The 25723-nt window shown below is 38.5% G+C and overlaps 1 protein-coding gene across 3 annotated transcripts in view; it reads right to left on the bottom strand.

Annotated features, from left to right (window-relative positions):
• Positions 1-19522, bottom strand: part of MEF2A (myocyte enhancer factor 2A) — a 62128-nt gene extending 42606 nt beyond the window's left edge. For all 3 annotated transcript variants that reach the window (XM_015811844.1, XM_015811842.1, XM_015811843.1), the window contains exons 1-2: positions 19501-19522; positions 2194-2388 (exon numbers count right to left, since the gene is read on the bottom strand). In XM_015811844.1, the coding sequence (XP_015667330.1) occupies positions 2194-2247 (54 nt within the window). In that variant the 5' untranslated portion in view covers positions 2248-2388; positions 19501-19522. The remainder of the gene's footprint in view (positions 1-2193; positions 2389-19500) is intronic.
• Between the last annotated feature and the right edge of the window lie 6201 nt (positions 19523-25723).

Here is a 25723-nt window from a genome sequence, read left to right as displayed (position 1 = left end):
TTGTTCCCAATCAACCATCTTTTGATAAAAAGCTGCCTTCCTTAAATTGCTTTTTACCTACAAAGGAAAAGATACTGGAATCCTTGTAATTTCCAAATGTAAGTAGTAAAGGGCTAGGATGAGAAATTAGCCTTTGCAAAATTGAACAAGTCTCCAAACAAAAGGATTTTAAGCATCTCAAATTGCTGCTTTTCAGGGGCATTTATTGTTCATGCATCTCCCACATAAATCAAAGTCTAAACATACTTCATACTGTTCACTGTGTATCTACTTTGTTGCTTGTTTCTCAGAAACATTACAAAAATGTCACCAAGAGTTTTACTGTCCAAATATTCTTCAGAGATGTAGAACTATATTTTTATAGGTCTGTATAGACCTTCCAAGTAGCTCAGGTGATTGTACACAGAGCCTCTGCTTCCAGTTTACCTTCCCAAAAGCCACACTGACGCAACTGTATTGTTTGTGTCGTAACTGATTGGTTATTTACTTCACTGTAGCCAGATACAGAAGTAACTCCTTGAAACGCTACACAATGACAAGAAAGTAAATTTCTGAGTTTGAAACTCCATTATTCCTTTATGTTTTAGCAGACTGAAACTTGACACATCAAATGACACATAATTGCAAAACTCTCCAGGAGATCCTTTATGCTTCTTCTTTTTTCTAACAAACACACTAAAAATATAGCTTTCCGCAGTCACTCATATCTGCTCCTGTTAAAAATGGAACTAAAAAACCTCTTAGAAATAACATTAAGGTAAACACAGTCTATGAGCTGCTAGATATCATGCAAACATATGCAAATACCTAGAGAGCTTTAAGGGTAAAAAGATAGAAGTGATGATAAAATGTGATTACTGGCAATCTTTTATTAGTAATTGTAAGATAAAGCAAGGCTCATTGTTCTAGTAACAGGGTTAGGATTAGAAGAGGAAGAGGACAGGAAAGGGAGTAACAATAAACAAAACTGGGATAATTTGCAAGGATGGCCAAGAAGTAGTTTTTGTGAAAACAGTAAATCAAAGCATTCTGTTGATGATATCCAGTGATTAATCTAAGACATGTCCATGCACATCACATTGGACACATCACATTGGACACATCACATTGGACACATCACATTGGACTAATCTATAAATTTAGATCACCAAACTTTCCAATGGTCAGTGCAAACTCTGTTGCAATGAAAACAGATGAAATCTATACAGGGGGGGGGGGGACAAAGGTTTTAAAAACAGATTACAACACCTTTACAAATGTTACAATACCTGCTTTTGACTATTATGAGGCTAATAAAACCTTTTGGGTCCATTATGGAAATGGATAGTGTTCTCTAATTGTCACCTTCATAAAAGTGATCACTCAGTTTTCAATCCTTGGAAATTCCCACTGGATCTAAAGTCTATCTCTAGAGAGCTGAAATGCCAAGTGTATTAAAATTAATTAAAAGACTTTATTAGGAGGTCTACAAACCTAAGTAAACATTACATTAATCGCTCCTAATTAATAGGGGCAATGCATCTTTCTCTCAATACTGCTCTACATACTGGGGGGGGTGTGTGTAGAAATTATACACATACTTAGAAAATGCATTTATTCAATTTAGGGACTGTGATTTGCACAAGTCTTTGAAGGAATACCACTCAATGCATGAAACATGACATTTTAATACATGAAACATGACATTTTAATAAAGGAAAGTATATAATCTGATCAATCTCATTGAAATTTGATGGTTTGATACTGAGGACTGGAAACATTTCAGTTGAAATACTCATCTTATTTAAAAGGAGAATAGCCAGCAGAAAAAAATGGCCTTGGAAATGGCGGGAAAAAGGAGCCCTCCGACTCCGCGATTCTCCGGTGTCTGTTGAGGCGCCGCTTCTCGCACTTGCTCTCCTTAGAGTGATTCAGCCGAATGAGGCTCCCCCAGGAGCCTCATTGATGATGAATGAATTTGTGCAACACTCACAAATAAAGCTAATAATTACATTAGGCTTAGGATAATAAGAAATAAATATATCACCAAATAAAAATACTTCCATCATACTTTCTTCTGTAGCTCCAGTCCGTAGTGGCTACCAGGATAAAGTTGTAGGGGGGAAAATATTAGCTTGGAATAGTAGTCCTTTTCCAACTTTTACAAAAGTGAATGCAAGATAAATATTTTTCCAAAGAAGCATCCTTTCTCACCTGTCTGTTCCGCTCATCCATTATTCTTGTGATTTGTATTTTCTTCCTCCCCATTTTGTCCTGTTTCTTCTCTTTATATTCCAGAACCACGGAAATAAAAGGATCCACAAACTTTGTATCCTAGCACATGGTAGGCATTTCTCTTCCACAACTAAAGCCCAAACACAGAACCGTGCACTGGGTTGATTTAGAAATCTAAAATTAAGAAAAGAAGAAAAATAGTTAAAAACATGTATTTCATATCAATAATGTTTCTACATTGGTTGCTGTGCATCTTCCTTCAACAATCAGGTGAACCTAGAAAAGGACATGTCTGCTTTAATGAGTTGCATTATCAAAGCCATGTCAAGGTTGTACTAATCTCCCAATGCTTTATATATATAAAAAAATCAACAGCTCCTTTTTAAACACCCTGAGCCAATTTTAACAAGTATATTGTAATGCAAAATGTATTCATTATTTAGATTTAGATTTTATTAAATTTATACCCCGCCCTTCTCCCGGAGGACTCAGGGCGGCTTACAGCCAGTTTAAAACAATGATATAATACAATACAAATCTAAAATCTAAATCTAAATTCATTATTTATTGTGAGATATTTATATAAAGAGAAATTTCTTTAATTTCTATATTTTACACGAAATCAAAATATGTAGCTTTTCTTTTTCACTGTAAGCAGGATAAAATTCCTTCCAGTATTGGAAAAAAAATATCATTCCAATAACTTCCCACCAAAAAAGTCAAACTGACGCCTAACATTTCTGGGCCTTGTTCCATTTTCAGAAATTTTCTATACCTTCTTCTCTTAACAATGCTGTAGGCTCACATATAAGATACTATTCAAGAACTAACAACTTTTGAATGCTGTTTAAAAATAAATCCATCTGAGACTTTTTATGCAGCACTTCGTTTTCCCAAAAGGCTATTTCACAGGAACATACGGATTGACAAATAGCTGAGAAATTCAAGGTTATATTCATTACTGTAAAACTTGTAAGTTTTCACACATCACTAACAAGCCAATTACCAATCTGAACATTTCTTTGCTGCTTGCACATTTTTCCAACTGTAACACTACGTCATTGGCCATAGAAATGGAACTAAAGACCTGTAAATTTATTAAAAGACAACCTATACCTAAAAAAAGTACCTGTGCTACTGATTTCTAAGGTTTTTACACAAAGGATTGCAATACATCATGATGAAACAACAAACAGGAACCAGTTTCAAATTAGCCATTCATAATGAAAAAAAAAAGTATTTTTTATAGACAGTGGGCATGTTGAACAGCAGAATAAAGACACTGTTATCTAGCAAACTAATGTTTATTAAAAAAGCATAAAATAGAGAAAATGGGAAGCAAATCTCCTTCACACCAAGAATGAGAGAGCAAGTAGTCCTTTAATTACTAAAGAGCTTCTCCTTCCAGGTATCTTTCACTATTGGCTATGAGGGTTAAAGTGACAGGAGGTAACTTCAACAGCAGCAAGAATCTAAGTTTCCCATTCCTTTGAAAATTATAGAATCAAGGCACATAGCACAGTACACAGCAGCTGTGACAACCATGGAGAAGAATAAGCAAGCACCGATCACAAAATATGGTCCAAACTGGGCATTATCTTCAAAAGCATGGATTAGAATAAGAACCTGGAATAATTTGAACATATCCCGCCTTCCTATTGGCTGCAACGCTCTCTGGTCCTACAGAAAGTTAGTAATTTGCAAACAGTTCATAAGGAATGAGGAAACTCTTTCATATGATGGCTTATTCTTCTGAAGTCAGTCTGGAAATGCCTCTTTCACAATTCTCCTGATTAGATTAGGCTCAATTCTCAGTGCAAAATCAGACACTGGGATTGCAAAAAAAAATAATAATAATAATACTGATATTCAAAGTATTCACGATATTCAGAAAACAACAAAATTTCTCATTCCTTTCAGGTTCTTTGGAGATTCATGGCCCTCAGTAAACTCAGAAGTACTTGGCGATCTTTACAATTATATTAGATTATTATAATCTAATACAATTATATGATATGCTTTGACTTGGATTGAAGGTAAGCATCAATGGCAATCTGGAAAACTTATTTGTGTCCCTGTGTTCATGATCCAATTAGCATTTCTTAGATTTGCTGAAACTTGACTACACCAATGGGCTTTTATTTTTCTTCTTACAGGAAGTTGGAGGCCTACTGAAATGTGAGTGGGTGTGTATTTCCAATTTAATAATTAGGAGTGAAAAATTGAAAATTGCAAGTTTTACTATCAATGTTTCTGAAGCATGGCATGCCCCTGGAATGATCCACTGAGAATTTATTCTACGGTTGAGTTAAAACTATGTTTTAAAGCAGGAACTGGTCAATTTTACACAGTTTATCAACATGTTTCCAATTTGCCAAGACACGTGGAAACAATTCTACAGTACAGACTTGACAATGGCAGAACTTCCAAACAATAATCACCCTAAAAATGCAACACGCAAGTCTTACTGGCATAGTTTGAAGAAAAAAATAATGTGAGTTGTATTTCTTCCAGACAATTTGATTCCCTGCTAAATAGCTACTTGTTCTCTGCCAAGAATATTTCAGTGTTTCAATGCTGATTGCTAAGTTCTAAAGGACTGGGAACAACACCAACTCTTGAAAAGGAGTAACCGCACATATTACATAGAGTAGACATCTGACTGCATATGCATCTTGCAGTAACTGCTGTCCTCTGGCAAAAACCATTTTGGGATATTTTGCAAGCAGCTTTAATCTACAGTTGATGTCACAGAATAAAGACTGAATGAATGCTTTCTGCTCTGACTGGTGAAATATCTGAAAACATATAAAGCACTTTATCATTTTCTTCTTAAACAGCTGATTAAAAAGGCTTTGCACCTGGTTAATACAGGGACAGGCCTATCCATCTTTCTTTCAAATATTTTTTTTAAAATTTCCCACTTTAACCCAGAGTCCTGCAGTGTCCTGGTGGCCATCCATTCCAGTACTAACCACTTGTTCACCTTTTCAAGGATAGCTCAGTTTAGAGAGCTGCTGTTGTCTGCAGTGCAAATATTTATTCAATCAAAATCAGCAACTAAAATTTCCTTCAAAGGCCTCACTGACATCAAGCAGAAATATGCAATAGAACACAAAACACAGAATAGAGTCAGAAGGGATCTTGGAGGTCTTCAAACCCCTGCTCAAGCAGGAGACCTATACCATTTGAGACAAGTGGCTTGTCCAATCTCTTCTTGAAAACCCAGTGAGGAAGCACCCACAATTTCTGGAGGCAAGCCGTTCCACTAATTATTCTTACTGTCAGGAAATTACAGATTTACAGGAAGCTATAGCAGAAGCTATGAACTCACTCACTTAGAAAGATGTAACTGTGATGCAGGAAGCAAAACCTAAGTGGAAAGGTGGAGGGTTCAAGCTAATTTTTGCATATTTATTTACCCCTCTATAAGAGTTTCTTATCAGCTTATCTCAATGAGGATATAGCTGAATTGGAAAAGGTGGTAACCAGAAAAAAGGTTACAATAAAAGTTCATAGTATTTAAGGCTTTTGAAAAATAAATTCAAGAGAGGTACTGTATATAATAGTTGTATAACATTATGTAGGATACATTGAAAATGCATAGTTTTCCCATCTGCTGTAATTTTAGAATAATGGGAGTTTCAGAATAAAAGGAAATTCTTCATGGAGCTTAGAATACAATACATGAAGTTCACTGTCATATGATGCATATTAGGTAATGGCTACCAACTTGCATAGTTTTAGAAGAGCAGAGGCACAGCCACAACTTAAGTGTTCCTACCAAAAATTGCTTTTAAGTCTAAAAATAGGAGCTCCAGCCGTATCTCCTTCCTTCTAATCTTATCTAAATGGTTAGGCACAGGGCAGGGAAAGAGGTATAAAACAGACATCAGTTTTAGGATACTACAGTGAAGATGTGTCAAATTATCAAGAATGCAGTTTCAGGCTGCGCAGTTTGTACACATACATACTATATAATATTAAAGTTTGTATGTTTATTTATGTTTTCTAATCAGTATTGCCTCCTGGTGATTGCCTGGACAAGTTTCCCTGGCAAGATTTCACAAGTTATTTGCCACTGTGTTTTACCTAAGGCTGGGCATGTGCGACTAACTCCAGGTACTAAATTGTTGGAGATTATACTATCTTCTGATCGCAACTAGTTTGAGATAATACTGTATGCAACAGCAGTGGGCCCATAAAAAGTGCCTATACACCTAAACAAAAGAGCAAATGAAAGTCTACAAGAAATCAAGGTGAGGGAGTGAAAACAAAGAGTCTACAGTTCCTTCCTCAAACGCACCACCCTTGAAAAAAATGCACCCCAAGTTATCCCATTTTTAATAATAATAATAATAATAGTAAAGTTGGAAGGGACCTTGAAGGTCATCTAGTCCAACCCCCTGCTCAGGCAGGAAACCCTATACCATTTCGGACAAATGGCTGTCCAGTCTCTTCTTAAAAACTTCCAGTGTTGGAGCATTCACCGCTTCTGGAGGCAGGTTGTTCCACTGATTAATTGTTCTAACTGTCAGGAAGTNACTGCTATCATGTCCCCCCTCGTCCTTCTCTTCATTAAACTAGACATACCCAATTCCAGCAGCCGTTCCTTATATGCTTTAGCCTCCAGTCCCCTAATCATCTTTGTTGCTCTTCTCTGTACTCTTTCTAAAGTCTCAACATCTTTTTTACATCGCGGTGACCAACACTGGATGCAGTATTCCAAGTGTGGCCTTACCAAGGCATTGTAAAGTGGTGTTAATACTTCACGTGATCTTGATTCTATCCCTCTGTTAATGCAGCCTAGCACTGTGTTGGCCTTTTTGGCAGCTGCAGCACACTGCTGGCTCACATTTAGGTGATTGTCCACTAGGACTCCGAGGTCCCTCTCACAGTTACTAGATGGGAAGTCCACTCATAATCTAACACAGCTCTGTGTTACCTAATAAGTAGATTGGGCCAACAGGATCATACAACCAGGATTTTACCAAGTGTGCTATTCTATGTCCCACGTTATTTTATTAATGAAAAAAAGCCATTTCTTCTGAAATGGCCTGTATCTTCTACTTCTCCCTTTTAATTTTGAAATGCTAATCCAGGGTTATGTACAGGTGGATGTCTCCAAGGGCACTGTGCATTATATCCCCAAATTCTTTAAGCAGCAATATTTCTGACCAAATATTATAGCTTAATGGATGGCATGAACATATCAGAACACCAAGAAAAAAATATTTTATCTTTATAATTCAACTGTTAGTCTGTATACTTATTTAACGTGTCACGATGAGCTTTAGAAAAAAGGCCTGGTGATGCATGGTACACTTAAGTACACATATTTTATATCTCTACCATTGCAACCCTTGCTTTACCATGTTGTCGTTTTTTTTTAACATGATTAATATCATAAAGTTGAACTTTCAGTGTTTGCATAGTAAGTTGTCTTAAGATTTCACTGACCATTTCAAGTGCACAAACACAACATAATAAACTAAGGCTGCAATTTTCATCGTGATAAAATATTTTAAACTATGCAACTAACTTCAGTGACGTATACATGCAAGTAAACCTGATTTAGTTTGGCATGCAAAAAGATTTTTTGACTAAGCAAAATCATAAGGACAACCCAAGGAAACTGAAGCTTACATTCAATTTTCTTCTCTAAGTATAAGCTCGCAGTTTGAAGCATTAACACTAATTTGGATATTTAATGGCTGCTTCTTTAAACGTAAAACCAATATCTGAGCTGTCAGTTATGTCTTTCTGACATACAACATACAGAAGGAAAAGAGCAAGAAAATGTGTCCTAGGAAAAAGCTGCGGTTAAAGTTATTTTTCATAGTATATATTTTGGGCCATATGGTGTTTTTTAAATATTGACCTTTGGAATCACACTTTCAGCTCAGAGTCCTCAGTACACTATACACTCCATTCAATAAGATGCAATCTATCAAGCAATCATATATACAGTAATAAATATCCCAGTCTTCCAGTCACTGTTGAATCTTTATAACTGCTTGACCTAATCCCTAAAGTTTCCATGGCAGTTTTGCATGCCATTGCCTCCTTCCTTGGGCTGAAGGAGAATGTCTGGCCCAAGGCCACCCATCTGGCTTCATGTCCAGGGCAGAACAAAACTCAGTCACCTGATACCTTAATTGCTACACACACTAGCTCAATAAAATGTAACTTTACAGGCTCTAATTATATGGGTAATAGTTTCTTTAATTATGGATTTTTGACAGTGCTGTCAAAATGTAGGCGCTCCTAGATAAAATTGTCAAGATCCCCTCTCTCTGCAGATTCTCAGTGGAAAAATTACACTGGGGGAAAAAAGTGAAAATTATGCCCTATAAAATTAGCAATTCAATGGAGGCACCAAACCAAACTATCCAGATGGGTGATGAGAGTTTCATGCAAGTTATGCATTTTTTTTCCTACCCATGTTCAAGCAGCAAACTGATATCAAGATACAGGAAATAATTCAGCATTATATATGAAATACATTATGCTTGCGTTATCTCATTTTACTAAAAGTGTAACTGCTTTCTTCTAAAGCTAGAAACAACTTTTACAGTTAAAACATAATGCTTTCTGCTTTAAGTTTAGTTGAAAACTTCCTGGCTTCCTAGAATGCCAGAGCAGAAAAGGAAGAAGTGACAGGAAGGTGGTGTGCATAAGCAATAAAATACAGTTTAATACATTTTAAATAAAAACAACCCTCTTCGCTTCATGGGACATTTTATTACTTAGATATTTCTCTCTCTAAAGGTATTCAAAATGGACTGTGCTGTGCATGTATTTCTGTATCTCACTTAAAAATTCCATTTTAGAGTTGATCTTGGTGTTTTATAATCTTAACTCTATAAAAATAACCTGTTTGGAAGCTTCGGAATAAGCCAAAATCTAAACCAATTTGAAATTGTCTTTAAATGAAACCAATGGCAACAATTCAGCCCCCTCCAAGACTCACCTCCAAACATTAAAAACTGAAGGGTGATAATGACTGTATTTTCCAATATCGTGTTTTATGAGCAGACACTACAAACTGGAAACAGTCGAGTTATAGTGCATGCCAGATGCTTCTGCAAATCTAACGCAACAGAAGGAGGAGTCCCTGCCAAATAATTCAAAGTTGGCAGTACATCCTCAAGTCTTTCACTATCTCCTTGCCTGAAGAACTATAGCAGCTGAAGCAATGTCTGCTTATGATCGGCTGGCAACAGCTGAAATACCAACAACCACACTGATCTACTATTTCAACTTGCATCAGCAAAAAGTGGGGGCTGGTGAGTTATCACCATCCCTTGAAATTGTTATTCATTTTTATTTTTTTTTCTTCCTAATCCGCAGCATGCCTTTGATTGGGGTTCTAAATCAAGTGCTTATTGTATCAATATAGTGACAAATTTTAGTAATCTGTTTTTTTTCTACCAGTTAATACTGTAGCTTCTTTTTCTTCCACCTTCAACTATTTAATCAGTAAAAAAGTGATTTTTAGCTGTTTGGGCTCCATGCTGGACAACTGTATGCCCTTCTCACCAGGCAAATGTTATACAACCAGGTAATCCAAACTAGTTTATAATGTGTTTTAATGCTTATGCTGCCAAAATTGTACAGGATATTATTTAAATCTGATTATTCTAGGTACACAGCATTTAAAATTGGTGGTATGGATAACTTTTTATTAAATGCTTGTTTATAGTTTTCCAGTGTTTTGTGGAAAGGAGATTTTGCGCGCTTTTCACCTAAAGTTTTCGCTTGTAGCTGCAACAGAGCTTGCATTTTGAGGAGGTAACTACTTACCACATATTCTTTTGTGGTTTCAGGTTGTTAGTTCCTGTATGAATGTTTGCTCTTTCAAGAGAATAAATTAGAAAAATGACTACTTTTCCAGTTACAGATATAGTAACATCAACTTCATCCTATAAAAGTCTGGCTATGCACACGCACAGACACACACAGCTACATATATGTATGTGTATGCTAGACTAGGAAGCTGAAAAACATTACCAGCCTGCATTCAATCAGTGTGCTAGATTATAGTCCACAACCTTCACTGAAGAGGCCCTTTATCAACTCTGATTTGGGTTGATAATAAATTGTGTGTATGCATATATATTTACATACACATAAATTATTATACATATATAGATACATACCCACACTAATGTGAAGTTCACAGTGTGGTAGATTACAAATAACTGCTTAAGACATTTGTACCTAACCTTTCTAGCAATGCTTGTTTTGAACTTTAAAAAGGTAGCAAGCACACAAATTCAGTGATGTTTATTTTGTTTCTACATATATCTTCTGAGCACCAACTTGGTATAGTTGTTAAAGGCACTGGGCTAAAAATGAGAGGTTGTGAGTTTTAATCCTATGTTAGCACAAATCCAGCTGGCAGACTTTGACTCATATACAAGAAGCCACTAGAAATAGAGATTCCTGACTTTATGTTCCTCTGTTCTGTGCCAAAACATCTGACTTGTTACTCCTACTTGTTTCTTCCTACTAAGCCGAGTGATGTTAATCACAATCCATGCCAACTATATCCAGCATTACGGTTCGCTGCATTTATAAGGCTAAATACATCTTGGTTTGTTTTTAAGCTTCGGAAACAGCATCTGATCAAGATGTGTAAGATCACACACAGCACAGGGAAAGTAAATAGGGAGAAATTGCTGCCCTTTCTCAAAACACTTAGCACTAGAATTCAATCAATAAAGCTGACTTATGACAATAGAGCCCAAAATTTCTGTTACTAAGCAAGACAGTTCTTAAGTGAGTTGAGCCCCATTTTACAACCTTTTTTGCCACAATTGTTAAGAGAGTCACTGAAGTTATTAAGTGAATCATGCAGTTGTTAAGCGAATCTGCTTCGCCCATTGAGTTTGTCAAAACCTAGCTGGGAAGGTTTTGAATGGTCAGCATGTGACTCCAGGACATCGAAACCATCATAAATACACGCTGGTTGCAAACCGCCCCAATTTTGATCACATGGCTATGCGGATGCTGCAACGGCCATAAGTGTGAAAACTGGTCATAAGCCACTTTTTTCAGTGTCATTCTAACTTTGAACAGTACTAAAAAAAATCGTAAGTCGAGGACAATTTGTATGACAGCCCAAAAAGTACTTATTCAAAGAGCCATACAATTAATTACACAGGATATGGTGATATCTACCAACCTGAAAGGCTTTAAAATTATTATTCAATAAATTCTTGGAGGATAAGTCTATCAAGAGATACTATGATGGAAGACATGCTTCAACACAAATTGGAAGGTAGACGTGGAATTTATTTCTCCACCGCCTGACTGAAACCATTCCAATTGATCACCATATGAATTGAAATAAATTAATATTCAATGCTTGTACTTCTGTTTTTATGTTTTAAACCACTCAGAGTTTGCGCTTAGTGAAATGGGCGGCATATACATTTAATAAAATGAATAAATGGAGAACTAGGATGGACCTTCATCTGATCTAGCAGGGCCGTTTTTATGTTCTCTGGGCATAGGTGACAGATCCAATTTAAAATTACCAAAAACAGTTGCTTGTAAGAATGCCAGTTTGCAACGCAACTATATAGTAGCTTTCAGATCACTATGGTTGAAATGTACTATTCAATACATATCCGAAAAGGGATAGATTGCTATTCTTTGCTTCAAAAGGCAAGTGAAAAAACACCATTATGCATCAAGTATTATAAAATTCTAAGCAAGTCCGACGTAATGATTTCATTAAGGATTTTAGCGACACTGTAACAAATCTTCCATTAATCTCTGTACAAGGAAACATGACTGAAAATGAAACAAACGAAGGTATAGTAATAAGTAATAAGACTGGGCTTTCGGTCACTTTTGCCAGAATGATGATGAATGTTTCATAACTTTTTAAGCTTACTTACTGTACATACTTAAGTTATGCAGCCACTAATTCAAACTCTGGGAGCATATTAAAAATTCTCCCACACAGTAGGCGTAAGATTGCTGTAGTTCAATGTTTGTTTTCAACTGCCACTATATTTTACTCATTCATTGGATACTATGCCAGATACACTTCTAAATCAGACAGTCAACCACATGTAGTACATTTCAGCAAGTGTTATTTAAGGAAAACTCAGGAAGCAATAATATCTTGTAACAAGCTTGTTCCAACCATTAGCAAGAATTAGGATAGAATGAGGAAGATAAAGTAAACAATAAAGTGTACTGATTATACCATAATCAAATCTTTCTACTGAAATCATTCATGCATTTATTATACATTGGCTATATGTTTTAAATAAAATATTTACAGGCAGCAGATACTCTGTATAAACTGATAAACCTGGAGAGTTCCCATATAATAGGAAGAAAATAGATTTCATTTATACCTTTTACTATAAATTTACTATACCTTTTACTATAAATTAAATTAATAATAAATAAATATACATTTACAATCAGTTAATCTATTCCAGTCATTGATCTGTTCAAAGAATCGGGGAAACTGCCTGGACTTTATCACAGCTCATATCAAAACCATAGTTTGTAGGCTTCTGTGAAGCCTCAAGAGGCAGTTCATTTTCAACCAATGCTTCACTGATGCACCCCCCCCCCTTCAGATGTGCTATGGAAAATGAAGTAGCACTTCACTCTGAGCATCACATCAGGACAGCTTTGCTGTCCTCCAGGCAGTCTCCTCCACCTGTTTTGAGTAGAAGCACCTAGCTTACCTGCATCATGGCACCAGGTGTTAAGTGGATCATTCCAGGTTAAGGTGGTGGATTGGCTTTAGAGTACCCAGGCTCTTGTACTACTCTACTCTTAGCTATAGCTATACTCTGCTCTTAGCTATATATAGAAGATCAGTGTCACTGAGTTTCGATCAGTTACGATTCCTCAGATAAGCTGTGGTGGGGGGGAAAAACAGAAGGAGGAAGCATCGTGTATATCACCTGGTTCTCCTAAATTAAAAAAAAGTCAAGATGTAAAGTTAACAGGTAATTACTGTAAGAGGGGATCACACTTTTTACAGCCCTAACAATTTGGACATATGAATAACAACTCCTCCTGCAAAGCAAGAACTTTAGCAGCAACGATACATGACTAATACGCTCTCTGTACAATATTGTGTTCTTTGTGGCTGATTCCCAGAGCCCAGAATCCTGCCTCTTCTTCCTCCAACTGCTAGGAACATCCATACTTAGTTTCAAAGGCCCAAAGGTCAGGCCACAGTACCACACTTGATAAAGGGAAAAACCGTCTTCCACTCAAGTTACAGCATAATTATTCATATGACAGTACATAGTCATTTGTAGATGTTTACTAAAATACAATTTATTCCAGCTAACTCAACCTGTCCTTTCCTATTCTTTTGCACTGAAGTTTACATTCAAGTTATTGTAACTAGAATCAACTGAATCATTTTTAATAAAACAATTTAAAGCAGAACAAAGCTTTGATAGACTATTGTTAATTTCCTAAAGAATCCTAAATCATAGCATGTCTTTTATTTATTCATTAATCTCCAATTCTGTCAACACCAGCCATCACACTGAAAACATAATTTAGTTTAAAACAGGGAGGCTAATATAAGGAAAATTAACTTCTCCTTCATGTTTTAGGACATATGCTGTGGAAATTTCAAAAATTCAGAACATTTTGTTATACACTTGAGCCATAATGTAGACATAAATTATCAACTGCTATCAGTACAATCAGCATCAAGAAAAAAGCCTATGAGGACAAGAAATATATAGGAAATGCACATGAGAAATGAAGAAATTGAACAAAAATGGAAATTTGAGGAACGAGAACTATTTCAGAGTAATTTGAAATGGAGGTTTAAATAAAGGCATGTTCAATTAAAAACAAATCATGTAAAGCAACAATTACTCTTACAGTCCCGGACATTTTCCAGCTTGCTATAGAAATGGAGGATTACAAGGAGAGAAGCAAAACGGAGGAGGAGGAACTGTTACAGTTTTTACTGTCACTTTTATCAGCTAGCCCAGGCCTCCCTTGAAGGAACTCATTTGAAGCAACTGCCATATAAATAGCAGCTGGCCTACCAGCGATAGAGGTCATTTAAGCTTTACCTGGAGTAGCAGGAATCAAAACGATTTGCAGTTTCCAGCACGATCTCAGTAATAAGACGAACATTTAGCTGCATTTTAGAGTTACATGAGAGATTAAACCACTTATTGTTTACTGAAGGTCATTAGTATCTGTAGTTATAGTGTAGCACCTATCTTTTAATTGTTGTCAGCATACTTCTACGCTGGCCATTTTCAGACTCATATTAAGAATTAGTGTCTAAGAAATTCTCTATATCTTCTGATTAATGTGTTAATGGGAATAAGCCAACTTCAAATTATTCTGAAGCAAGCGTATTTCCATTAATAATTTCAGTTAAGCAGGATTGTCTAGAATTGAACATACTGTAACAAGTTACAAGACACCTAAATAAAAAGTAACATCATCATATTGCTCCTTGCAACTCTGGTAGTAGGGGGGGAAAAATGGAGGAATTCTCACTAAATAATCAGGTTTTTCCATAACAGCAAGTTGCCACTCCTAGTATCCTAGCAGAATGGCCAATAGAGTATTTAGCATCATAATCAAAGACATTTGACATGTACTGTATTTGGAAAAACTGTAGGCAGTTGTTACATACAATTAAATAGGAAACAAAATGAGGAAGCTCCTTTATTTCCTCAAGTATAATGTCAGTGACGATAGCAATAAGACTTATATACCGTTTCACAGTGCTTTACAGCCCTCTCTAAGCGGTTTACAGAGTCAGTATGTTGTTCTCAACAATCTGGGTCCTCATTTTACCGCTCTCAAAAGAATGGAAGGCTGAATGAATCTTGAGTCGGTGAGAATCGAACTCCTGGCAGTCGGCAGTCGGCAGAATTAGCCTTCAATACTGCATTCTAACCACTGCACTATCGCAGCTCAGAATGGCCAATACAGTATTTAACATCATAGCCAAAGACATTTGACATTTACTGTATTTGGAAAAACTGTAGGCAGTCGATACATACAATTAAATATGCACAAAGTGAGGAAGCTCTGGAACTCAAGATAACACTCCCTTGTTTCCTCAAGTATAACGTCAGTGACTACCATATGTACGTTTGTCCAAATAGCTATGCTATATAGGATCATTAAGAATAGAAATGTGTACATATTAATCTTCAAAGGTTTCAGACATTAAGAAGTATCAAACTTTATACTATGTGCATTGATATAATCACTCTAATGCTTAAGTGTTCACATATTATTGTCGGTTCTTTCAGAAACATTGGACAATGGCAACTATGAAGAAACCACAGATCTGAAAGCTGTAGTACAGGTCACTCTCAACTTACAACAGTTCATTTAGTGACTGTTCGAAGTTTCAACAGCACAGAAAAAAGTGACTTATGACCATTCTTCATAGGGTCATATGATCAAAATACAGACACTTGTCAATTGATTTATGACCATTTATGACAATTGCAGTGTCCTGGGATCAAGTGGTCATCTTTTGTGACCTTCTGACAACCAAAGTCAATGGGGAAGCCAGATTCACTTAACAACCATGTTACTAACTTAACAACTGCAGTGATTCACAACTGTGGCAAGAAAGGTCGTAAAATAGGGCAAAATTCACTTTACAAATGTCTCACTTAGCAACAGAAATTTTGGACTCAATTCTGGTCGTAAGTCGAGGACTACCTGTATTACACTAAAGGAGAAAACAAGTCTTCAATCCTTAAGTAACAGACTGGAGAACCAGGAACTTCACTTAGATCATCAGCTTAAATTTCTTAAACAGTTAAGAGTTTCAGGCAGAGAGCAGTAATGAAAGCAGTGTTAAAATATGACTCTCAGATCAGACTCTCAAGTGCTCAAAAAAAAAAATCACACCCACCTTCTATATTTAATCCACCTGCTACATGGACCCAAATTAAAAATGCTATTGAACATATCTCATCATGTCACCTCACCTATTTCCATTTCCAGATGCCACTCGTCTGCTCTTCCCTACTCCTTTCCCCCACATTACTTCAAATACAGAACAAACATTAGCTAATATCAGTAAGCAAGCATTAGTATACTTATAACCATTTTACACTGAGGAACTTCACTTTGCAAAGTCATTTGCCAATTACTCCAGTGCATTTGCTTCCAGGGCTCATCTTATTACATTCATGTTAGATATTTCCAAGCCATGTTTTATAATTTATAATCATAGGATAACCATTCTTCTATTTTACCCATACTTCACTCATCAATAGATATGCAAAATTAATCTTAGAGCCATTGCATTTTTACTTTATAATCTTCCCCAAGCCACTTGCTTTAGACTGGTTTTCTTCCCCAACTTATAAGCATTCCAATCATTCATAGTAACAAATACATGTTATTTCCACTCTTATTAAACTTTAGAAGTTACAATTCCATCATAACTATAGTCTAAAATAAATGCAAATCTATTGTTACTGGCTTATAATACTAATTTAAATTGTTTTCCTTCATCTTTGGCATGAACAGCAACTAGCCTGAAAATGAATAAAAAAAGAAATCATATAATTTTCAACACAGAAAAAAAGTGAACATTTTAGGACAATTTTGGCTAACTAAAAAAAATGCTGCCATTTCTTTTAAGCTTCATATTAAAAACAATGAACTGTCAAAATATGCTTTTAAATTTTCTTAAGAAATGTGGCAACCTGTGCCTCATGAATTCACGAATAAAAATAGATACACCAGTATCTATACATCAATACTATAAACTGGAATCGTTTTATATTCTTATTCTACACAAGGTTGATTTTATTCTTAAAGTTGCCACATTAGATACATTGTTTTGGCTGTTTAGATTTAAAGTAGAACACATTGAAAGGAAACAAACAAAAATCTCTTGTTTGGAAGAACTAGTATTATCTGGGAAGGGACATTGTTGCAATTCTGGGGGAAAAAATACTGCCTTCTATTCACTTCCTAGAGCTAAGTGTTTCACAAGGCAAACCTGTGAGCTAAACAGCACCCGTGGCAAGGCTTACAAGTTTTACACCATTTTTATACACTAAGCCAGAAAGACAATACCAAACTATCAGCACCCATTGAAAGAAAACGCCTACTGCCACTCATTAAACACTTAATAAAGACAGAATTATTTCTAAACAAGTGGGTTCTCAATCACCAACAGCACTTACATAAGTAGGAACAATGTTTTGCAATGAAATAAAAAGAACTCTATTACTTTGTCATGTTTTTTCCTGGCAAAAAAAAATCAAGCTTCATTTTTTTAAAAAAATGAATACTATAATGTTGCTTTTTTTTTAAAAAAAAAAAAGTATTGACAATAAAATTGAAAAATTAAATTGCTTGGCAAGCATGAGAAAATGTTTCCATGGTTGTCTTCTCCCAGTGGACCAAAACAGGTATCTCTATTGATGTTACAGAATGTGGATAAATATTTCCAGCTAGACTTTGCCACTCTGGTCAAAGCCAGCTCAAAATTTTAAGTAAAAACAAAAAGAGCAATGTACTCCCGTTTACTGATGAGAAAGCATCCCTTCCATTTCATCTTCCATAATGTGAGCCTAAGCCCTAAATTCGAAAGAGATTCTCCTGCTCAACCCATTAAATGCTTCCCTTACCATCCACATTTCACACCCGTGCAAACTAAGAATTAAAAATATCCAAAACTTAGTCTCAGCATCTGATAGTTCTATTTGACAATAGAAATTTTAAGTAAAAAAACCACACACTGCTAATACAACATCACTCCCAAGTATCATACCATCAACACGAAACAGACCTTTCCACAAACTGTATTATCATTTGCTTTTTATATTATAGTTTTACACATCTATATCCTTTTTACGTTATGGAATGGAGGCTGGTTATACGTTTTTGTGTGTGACTCTTCGCAACCTCATAGACAAATGGTGGTGGGGGTAAAGTGGGAAAAATAAGGATATCGCCAAGAGAGTATATGGAGGAATTGACAGCCTGTGAGAGGGAACCAGGGTATATATAAGAAAAAGACATTTTTCCTCATTCTAAAGAGCTAATACTAGGAAGATTGCCATTTACATAACTTATTCCGACATTTCTCTTACTCGCCAACCTCACTACTTCCTAAAAAAAAAAATAAACCCTGAAAAACCAGACAAGATGGCATGAATTAAATAAAAAAAATGAAAAGCCTACTTCTGACATCTTAATATGCTTGTAAACTGCCTTGAACATCTTGTCCTGTACAGTAAAACAAGAAATGAAGAGGTGCAGAAAACAATGTTCCCAATCTCTAACAGATTCCAGGGGGGGGGGGAGGCGGAGTGTAAAAAAAAAGAAATTAAAAAAAATCCAAAACATTCTGGTTGTATACACAAAACACACAACCTCTGGAAGAAGTACATTTCAGCCCTTAATTCTCGCCACTCCACATTCTGCTAAGCATACAAAAAAAGAATATTCCCCCCCACCAAAAAAAGAGTGAAAAATCCGAATACAGGTCAATTCAATTGCAATAACGATAGAAAACACACATGGCCCACGTCTCTAATCTAGAGAGAATCAAATAACTGCACCTTAAAGGGCGCCCTGCACCCCACATTCACACCAACGGGTTGCCACGCATCTCTATTAGGCTTCAACACCCCCCCCCAACATATCGCAGGTGTTTACAAACATGTGGATGCAGATGCGATGCCCCCCCCTTCCTTCCTTCCTTCCTCTTGTGAATACGGCCCTAAAACCCGTCCTAAACCCCCCCCACCCCCCCAACGCAAATATCCGTTCAGACGACGCCCAGGGACACGCGTGCATGCACGCCTGTGCCCTTCGGACATGCCCGCTAGCCCAGAGCACCCCCCCCCGCCGCCCGTCCCCATCCACCCCCCCGCACGGCCAGCATCCTCCGTTAAGCCCTCCCGACTCCCAGCAGACACGGGTCCGGCCATTCCCACGTTAAAGGGCGAGAAGAGGGGGTTCCTACCCCGCGCGTCGGGATGGAAGTGGAGAGAGACAAGCGGCTGTTTCCATCCCAGAGCGAAGTTTGAGAGGGGGGGGGGACTTGCTGGCTTTCCGGCCCTCCCCTCCCGCCGCCCCTCCCCCCCCCCAGGGCCCCCCAAGGCGAGGCCGTTAACTCCGGTCCTAACTCGGGAAGACTTGAGGGGAGGCAACGACCAGCCCCCACTTCTGAGGGGGCTTGGCGGCCCTGACTCTTCGCAGCCCCCAGCCCCCCAGCCTTTGGGGCCCGGCTTCCCTCCTCCCCGGGAAAGCCGCCAGACTCACCCATCCGCCGCTTCAGCCGCCGCTTCTGCCGCCTCCTGGTCGCCGCCGCCGCCGCCTCCTCAGCCGAGTCTCCTCCGGAGACACTGACACGGGCGCACGGATATCCACGGGGCGCTATTTTTAGGCGACGCGGCCGGAACTGCTTTCGCTCCTCCCCGCCCCCCCCTCCTCCCTCCCTCCGTTCGCTTCAAGGTTCTCCGACAGGGGTAGGACGGCTCACTGCCGCTTTCACGTCCGTGTTCTTCCGCGGGTCTTTCTCATGACCAAGCCTGGCCCGGCCTAGTTTGACACCGTGAGGGGGCTGGGAGGGAGCTTCGGAGGGGGGGGGGAGGCGGCCGGACTCCTCCGCGGATATTCCTGCGCTGACTTTTTTTTCTGTTTTTTCTCCCGCTTTTGAAAGTCCCTCACTTCCCACCCAACCCCCGCTTTCCCCGGCTTGGAACGACATTTACTTAACAGGAGGGGGGGGGAGCGGCCCGGCCTGTGACGTTGCCCGTGACGTCAGAGCGCGAAGGCACGAGCGGATAGGGCGGTGGGCGGGAGCGGAGGCAGCGAGGATCCAATCAAGGCATGACGTACGGGAGCGAGGAGCGATGGGCTAATCGTGGAAATGTTGATAGGTGGATCCCCATTCCTTTGCTGGGCAGGACGCGCCGCCAATCAGAGTGCTGCAAACCGGATAAGAGCAAACCAATCAGAGCTAGGAGGAGGCGGGTACTGCTCGAAGGGACCTTGGCTGCGAAACGGAGAGTGGAAACGATCGCGCGCGTGCGCACAAAGCCCCTTCCTCTTTTTCCTTAAGGGAACGAATGACGCAGACGCGAGAACGGATGAGCGCATGCGCAGAAGTGGCTCGTCGTCTCTCAGCAGTGTCTTCCTACGGAGGAGGCCTATTTCGCGGGCTCCAGTTTGTTGCCAGCTTTTCTTTTTGCACAGCGCCGTTAAAACTCGCCGTGCACGCATCAAATCACTCCTTTACACGCTCCTCATCCACAGGCCTCGGGGAGACATGGAAAGCGGCCGCTGGGAGAGAAGAAGCGTGATTGGTTGAAAGGCGTCTTAAGAAGCCGCTGTCAGCCAATCACGGTCCTCCTATGAGCACGCGTTCTACGAGTCCCGCCTACTCACTCTATATATGTACATAATTGTTAAATGAAAATACAAAAAATACAAAATTTAGGGAGGGGAAAGGGTAAAATAAAAAGTGAAAAAAGCAACAGAATCAGAGAGGAAAAATAAATGGCTTCCTGTCTTCTTTACAATAGTTACAAATTAATTATCCTTTTCTATTTAAAATTTTAATTTCTGTACACAGATTCTTTCTATCCCATATTTAACTCTTCAGTAGGGAAACCCAGAACTCATCATTTCACTTTTTTTCCTTCCTCAGGAGAAAGTCCATAAAAGATTTCCAGTCTTTTATAAAGTTCAATTTTTGCCATGTCTGCTAATAATTCTGTCCTCTTCACAACCCTTTAAGCCACCACTGTGGGTACCGAATTTCAATTATTTCTCTATCCATATGCATATAGTAATCTTACCATAAATAAAATCAATCTTCCATCAAGTCTCTAATTGATTATTCATAAGTCCCAATAAAAACAGTCCCTCCCACTCCGGAGGGATTCATAAGAGCACAAATGTGTAAATGCTGATGTGGACCTTAAGGATGGAAGAAATTGCAACGCCAATTTCACACGGAAGCAATACTTTTCTCCTGCCATCAGACTGCAGGCGGATGTCTGAGTTTCCAACAACTCTGAAGAATTTCTGGGAACTCCCAGGTTTGCATGCAACATTGCTAAATCTTGATCTAGCCAGGTGGAGTTTTCTTGTCTTGACTGACTTGCAGTTCAATTGACATGACCTATATTTACACTGGCGATATGCCCCATTATTATGAAGGGTAGCCCTTTATTTCAAAAACCTGAGCTTTAATGTATTTATTTTTTATACATTAATGTTATTTTTGTCCTTTATTTTTTTCACCCTTATAAATCTCTTTCAAATTAGCCCCCCTTTTCAGGCTCGTTTAGGGTTGCCAGGTCTGCTTCCAAAAAATAGCGGACAAGCGGGGGGGGGGTGTTAAGTAAAAAAAAGTAGACTGTACAGCTTTAGATTACGTACCATTTCATCATAAAGCTTTTGAATAAAAAAATGTCCACTATTTTGTGAAAAAAAATAGTGAACATAATGTGAAAAAAGCGGACTGTCCGCTCAAATAGTGGACACCTGGCAACCCTAGGCTCGTTCTTTATTTTATCCAAGAAAATGTAGTCAATACTGTTCTAGGCAGGTACTCTTCAATTTATGACCACCATTGAGCCCAAAATTTCTGTTGCTAAGTGAGTTAGTTGTTAACTGAATTTTGCCCCATTTTACAAACTTTCTTGCCATAGTTGTTAAGTGAATCATTGAAGTCCAGTTAATATTGCATCCAGTTCTGTTCATCACAGTACAAGATTGCCCTAGGAAGATTACAGAGAAGAGCAACAAAGACAATAAGGCAGTGGTGGGATTCATCTGTGTGAACAACCGGTTCTCTGTGTGGATGTCGCTTCCGGAAGTCCATTCTGGGCCTGGGCAACAAAACATTAGCTACTGGTTCTGCCGAAATGGTCTGAACTGGCTGAATCCCACCACTGCAATAAGGGGTCCAAAGGCTAAATCCTATGAAGAACAACTGGAGGGACAGCTTAGCTTAATGAAAAGAAGGCTGAGGGGAGCTACGATAGCAACCTTCCAATACTTGAAGGGCTGATGTCAATTTATTCTCGATAGCACCTGAGGGTAGGACAAGAAGCAACAGGTGGAAGCTCGTCAGAGGAAAGGGCAATCGGGAAATAAGGAGGAATTTCCTGATCGTAAGAATGATTAATCAATGGGAACAGCTTGTCTCCCAGAATTGTGGGTGCTCCATCACTGGAGAATTTCAAGAAAAGATTGGACAACCATTTCTCCGCAATGGTGTGAAAACTCCTGCTGTGGGCAGGGGGTTGGACTAGAAGACCTCCAAGGTCCCTTCAAGCCCTACAATTCTACTTATAGTCCCCATAATTTGGTCCCTTTTTTTGAGGTCGCTTTAATATCCAAGAATAATTTGGTCACAGGATTTTATCTAACGTTTTCGCATTTTTAGTCCTGCCTTCTTTTCTATATCATAGTAAAGCTGTTAAGGGATGAATATGACTATCCTTAGTATCTCCAGATGTAATACCCAGAGGATTAGCCAATTGTATAATAATGGCAGGCCCCGTTTCTACCTGGATGATATTATTGTTCTCCCCTAAGGTCTTTTCTAGGTAGTTTTCTACCAGATATAAATAATTTTAATGAACTCTGACAACAAAGCACCTGGCAATATTATAATCGGGGTATTTCCCATTGCGCTCCCATTAGAAAACGTTTTTCTGAGTCATCCTCAGTAAACACTCACATTCAAATAATGTTTGAAGTGGGTGTGCTCCCTTCTATTCTCATAATAGATAAAGCAAGTCTGAGCTGCATTCTTGGGCCCAGTGTGAATACTGGGAGGGATATTACGACGTGGTATCACCATAGCATGCAAGCTAACTAAAGCTCTCCAAAATATCTTAAGTAAATCAAACAACCCAGGAGTAGACCAAAAAAAAAAAAGGAGTCATCTACAGCCTAGAATGTAAAGACTCTAACAGCTCCTGTCTAAGACAGACAGACAGAAGATTAGCAGAGCTGCATCCATGAACGCCAACTAGTATCAGAAAGCACAATGAAAGCTGCTTAATTTCACAACACATGGACAGACTTAACATAGTTTCAACGGGTAAACTGTGAGCAACTAAATTTAAAACATGCCAGGGGATTTCTGGAAGCTAGGCATTCAGAAAAATCAGCCATCAACAAGCACAGAGAGATAGACGACACTTACCCATCATTTGAAACAGACAATTAAAAAAGGCTAAAAAAAAGGAAACAAAAAGACCAGAACATCTTGCCAGCAATCAACCCCCAGATAAACAGGGATTAACATCAGACTTACTACCAAACAGTAAACAATACCCTCATCAAAGAACTACCAACTCCAACAGACAACCCAGCAGTAAACAACAGCCTCATGATGGAACTACCAAGGAGAAAATAAGACTCGCACCAACTCTGATAGAGTAACCCCTCTCCCTTCTAATCTGATAACAAAAGGTCTGCAAGCAAACAGTCAAGCTTAGAGAGGCACCAAGGACTTCATAGTATAACCCTGTAGATCTCAGAAGTGTGCAGGTTTTAGAAGTGGAAAGATATACCAAATATACATCCTTCCACCTTTCCTTGCTAAGGTCTGCCAAGGGTGCTTTTAAGATAACCTAAAGTCTGCAAACAGCCCAGTATGATGCATTCCACTTTTAACCGCTTTTCCAAAGTTGTCACGGGGGAAGAGCCATTTCTTTTAAAGTGTTGCATACAGAGATTTATATAGAACTAAGGAATTCCCCAAGTGTGACACAGCTTCTGTGATTTTGAAGGGTGGCTCCACTTTCGTTTAAAGTGACAGTTGCCCATATCACCTGAGCTCCTTACAAGAAGTAACACAATTGCCTCTACCCACACACTGGCTTTATAATTATCCATTGCACCGTCTCTCCATGTCTTTTAAAAAGCCCACTTCGTTCTGATTTGTTATGCACTCATCTCTTCTTAGCCACCTTCAATGTGGGTTGAAAATATCTAAGATTTAAACAGCTTCGGAACAATTTATTGTGGGCCATGGGCGTTGACTCTTAGCAACCACCTACTGTAGATAGATTTTCTCCATCATGATCTGTTCCTAATTTGGTCCGTCATGTTCACATTGCTACTCTGAGTCCATCCACATGACTGACAATGTCTATAGACCAGGGGTCCCAAACCCCCAGTCTGTGGACTAGTATCGGGCTGCAGCATGCCAGCAACCGGTCCGCACAAACAAGCAGAGCCCCATCTGTGGGATGCAGGCAGCACACAAAACCACACACTCTCCGGTCCGTGGAAAAACCTCTCTCCATGGAACCGGTCCCTGGTGCCCAAAAGGTTGGGGACCTCTGCCATAGACAGATCCCTTGATTATTTTTCTTGGCTGCCCATAGTATTCTCAGGAATCTTCTCCAGCATCGAAATTCACAAGCTTCAAGACTCTTCCTATTCTGCTTCCTCACACATAAAACCTACAGAAGCATATTCATTGGATTAAAGTTTCATTGGTTAGATATCTAACTGGATTATTGAATAAAAACCATATTTAGATTTCAAAACTACGGTGATCAATGTCATTTTGGCTAAATAAAAGCTATATTTCATAAATTCCTAGTTCTGGACTGCTCCATAAATGTTATGTATGGCATTCAAAATATCGAATGCCATACATAACATTTTATATATGGCCTTCAATACGTCAGTGGCTTTAGGAATGCTTGCTTTTCTAAGACAAATGGCGTAAGATTAAATTGGACGCTGCTTGGATAAAAATGTTGTAATGGGAAGCACCGATTTCCTAGACTGAATTGAACAGGTAGGAAAAAAAACCCCTCTTTTGAACACACATCCAAATGTTGATTGTAGATCTGATTTTTGGATTTGGCTTCAATAGGCTGCCTGCCTGTTTTCTTCACTCTCCTGCTGTTAAACCACAGTGAAGTATTTGTACTCTTGATGTTATCTGCCTTACAGACCGGCCTATATTCAAGAGAAACGGCTGATATTTTAAGAAAGGAAGGAAAGGGAAGATGGAATTTGGCTGCAAAATAGAGTTTGGGGGTTTTTTTGTGTTTTTTTTTAGAGGTACAGGATTTTGTTTGGTTTTTAAAATTAAGGATGGAAATGGAAGCAGAAAGCATCGGAGAGATCCCCTGTTCCCATTTTCACTCCTAATACCCTACAACAGGTCTCCTCACCCTTGGCAACTTTAAGACTTGTGGACTTCAAAAGCTGGCTGAGGAATTCTGGGAGTTGAAGTCCACAAGTCTTATTTATTTATTTATTTATTTATTTCATAAACTTCTATGCCGCCCTTCTCCTCAGAGGGACTCAGGGCGGCTCACAGCATGTTAAAAAACAAAACAAAGAACATTTCCCCTATAAAACCAATTAAAAAGCAAATATATTAATAGCTGTGTCATATTTAAAATCTTTGAAAATTTTTAAAAATTATTCCCTATTTAAAATTCACCCTAGGTCAGTCCCGCTTGTTGAAAAAGCCATGTCTTGAGGGCGCGGC

This window comes from Protobothrops mucrosquamatus, unplaced genomic scaffold (genome assembly GCF_001527695.2).
Source record: "Protobothrops mucrosquamatus isolate PMUCROS unplaced genomic scaffold, P.Mucros_1.0 scaffold53, whole genome shotgun sequence".
NCBI classification, from domain to species: domain Eukaryota; kingdom Metazoa; phylum Chordata; class Lepidosauria; order Squamata; family Viperidae; genus Protobothrops; species Protobothrops mucrosquamatus.
The sequence above is the reverse complement of the archived record's forward strand: the minus strand, read 5'-3'. Positions and strand labels throughout refer to the sequence as shown.